Raw genomic sequence first — 1933 nt, forward strand, 5'->3', positions numbered from 1 at the left:
CCCATCTACAGCCACACCATACAGGTAGGAGAACCGAACATCACCGTGTTTACTTGACGTTTCATGACTTTCATTCCCTCATCTCCATTCATGTGTTTTATTTTCAACAATTAAAGCTTATGATGCCAAAGAAGGAGTTTGAGTTGTTCAAGGTAGGGCGAGCCGTGACGAATACCTTTAGTTTGCTGAGTTTCACAATTTTTTCTCCAATAATTTTTTCTACAAACTCCTGTGTGCTTTGTTGTGGACCTATTTAGTTATTTATTTATTTATTTATTTATTTTAAAGGAACAGTCTCACATTTTATTTAATACATTTTAATAAAAATTTTAATAGATTAGCTGGTTTATTGGTAAAAAAAATGGCTCCAACACTGCTAAAATTCCTGGTAAAACCACAATGTCTCCTTTTTTCAAAAGAAATTATGTTTCCACATCTTTTTAATTAATAATCATGCAAATCGGAGGACTTTGAGCTAGGCTAGCGGTTTCCCCTCTGCTTCCAGTGTGCTAAGCTAGGCTAAATGTGTCCTGGTATAATACAGGCTAGCTCATCAGTGAGCTACTAACACTTACCATAATGCTGGATGTTCAACATTTTTGGCATTACCATAACGCTAACTACTGTACCTAAAAACATAATGATAATGCTAGTTGGTCTGTAGCTACATTGGCTAGCAGTTTCCCTCTGCTCCCACTGTTTGTGCTAAGCTAGGCTAAACATGTCCCTGATCTCAAATCTGTTTGTTGGTAAGATGGCTAGCAGGATTATTTTACTACATGTCAGACTGTTCCTTTGAAGAATTTTCTAGGCTACAATCAATATGTTTAGTTAATTAATAGATCCTCTCAGTTTAAGACGGTGTTGTCAATAATCTCAGTAGGTTTTGTAGATTTCCCTGCCGTGAGTTTGCTGCTGTGAAAAACACATTTTGTTTCAACATCTCATTACCACCATGTTTTGTTTCATTTCACGTTTCCAGCAATTACTGGGAGAGTTGAACGAGGTAAACAACAAACAGACAACACGACTTAAGACTTTGAGCTGCATACATTTCAGTTGTCAGAAGGTTTCGTGCCGTCTGTAAATATTAGGTTAGAGAAACATTTTAACTTAAGGTGAAAATACCAAAAGAAAATGTGTCTATCTAAAAACCTGCAGACTGTAAATCAGACGTTCAGTAAATCTGTATCTGTAAATAAAAGCTATCCTCTCTCAGAAGCAGACTACGAAGACGGACTACATCCCCAGTAAACCCGTAGCGACGCCAATGCCTCCGGCCCCCACGCCGCCCCCTCCCGCCGCCACCAGACTCCCCACGCCGCCGCTGCCTCCTCCAGCCACCGAGCCCCACAAGCCGAACGCCAGCAGCACAATCAGCCGCCAGAACAGCACCACGTCCAGCGACAACGGCAGCATCGCCATGAGGGACCACACCAACCAGAGACCTGCACCCGTCAACCGTGAGTCCAACAGGACAGCGAAATGTTTTGCAGTCAGAAACTCTGGAGCTTTGAATACTAAAGAGAACTTCTTATCAAGTCATTTGTCTGTGATTGACATTTAGTTTTCCATAATTTTAGCATTTATAGCTTTGTATAAAAAGAAAAAGCCATCTACACAATAGCAGTCACAATATTTACAAAAAAATAAGTCAAATATTTCTGTATCAAAGTTGTAATTTTTTGAGATTAAAGTTGTAATCCCATAAAACTTAAATTTCCAGGTGTGGAAATGCATTTTGACAGATAAATGCAGAAGCTTGGTCTTGGTTTTTTTTGTATATGTTTGATGTAAAAAAAACCCTTGAAACCCACCATTCAATCATTCAATTCATCTTACATTTACATTTATTAATTTAGCTTGCGCTTTTATCCAAAGCGACTTACAATTGCTGTACATGTCAGAGGTCGCACGCCTCTGGAGCAACGAG

At 39.2% G+C, this 1933-nt stretch overlaps 1 protein-coding gene across 1 annotated transcript; it reads left to right on the forward strand.

Moving 5' to 3' along the window:
- Window positions 1-6: 6 nt before the first annotated feature.
- On the forward strand, window positions 7-1541 carry LOC123964123 (WASH complex subunit 3-like; the record flags this gene model as incomplete). Its single annotated transcript, XM_046041230.1, has 2 exons — window positions 7-24; window positions 1220-1541. A coding segment is annotated over exon 2 (271 nt), but the record flags the coding sequence as incomplete, so codon positions are not given.
- Window positions 1542-1933: the final 392 nt, after the last annotated feature.

Source organism: Micropterus dolomieu, unplaced genomic scaffold (assembly GCF_021292245.1).
Source record: "Micropterus dolomieu isolate WLL.071019.BEF.003 ecotype Adirondacks unplaced genomic scaffold, ASM2129224v1 contig_711, whole genome shotgun sequence".
NCBI lineage: Eukaryota > Metazoa > Chordata > Actinopteri > Centrarchiformes > Centrarchidae > Micropterus > Micropterus dolomieu.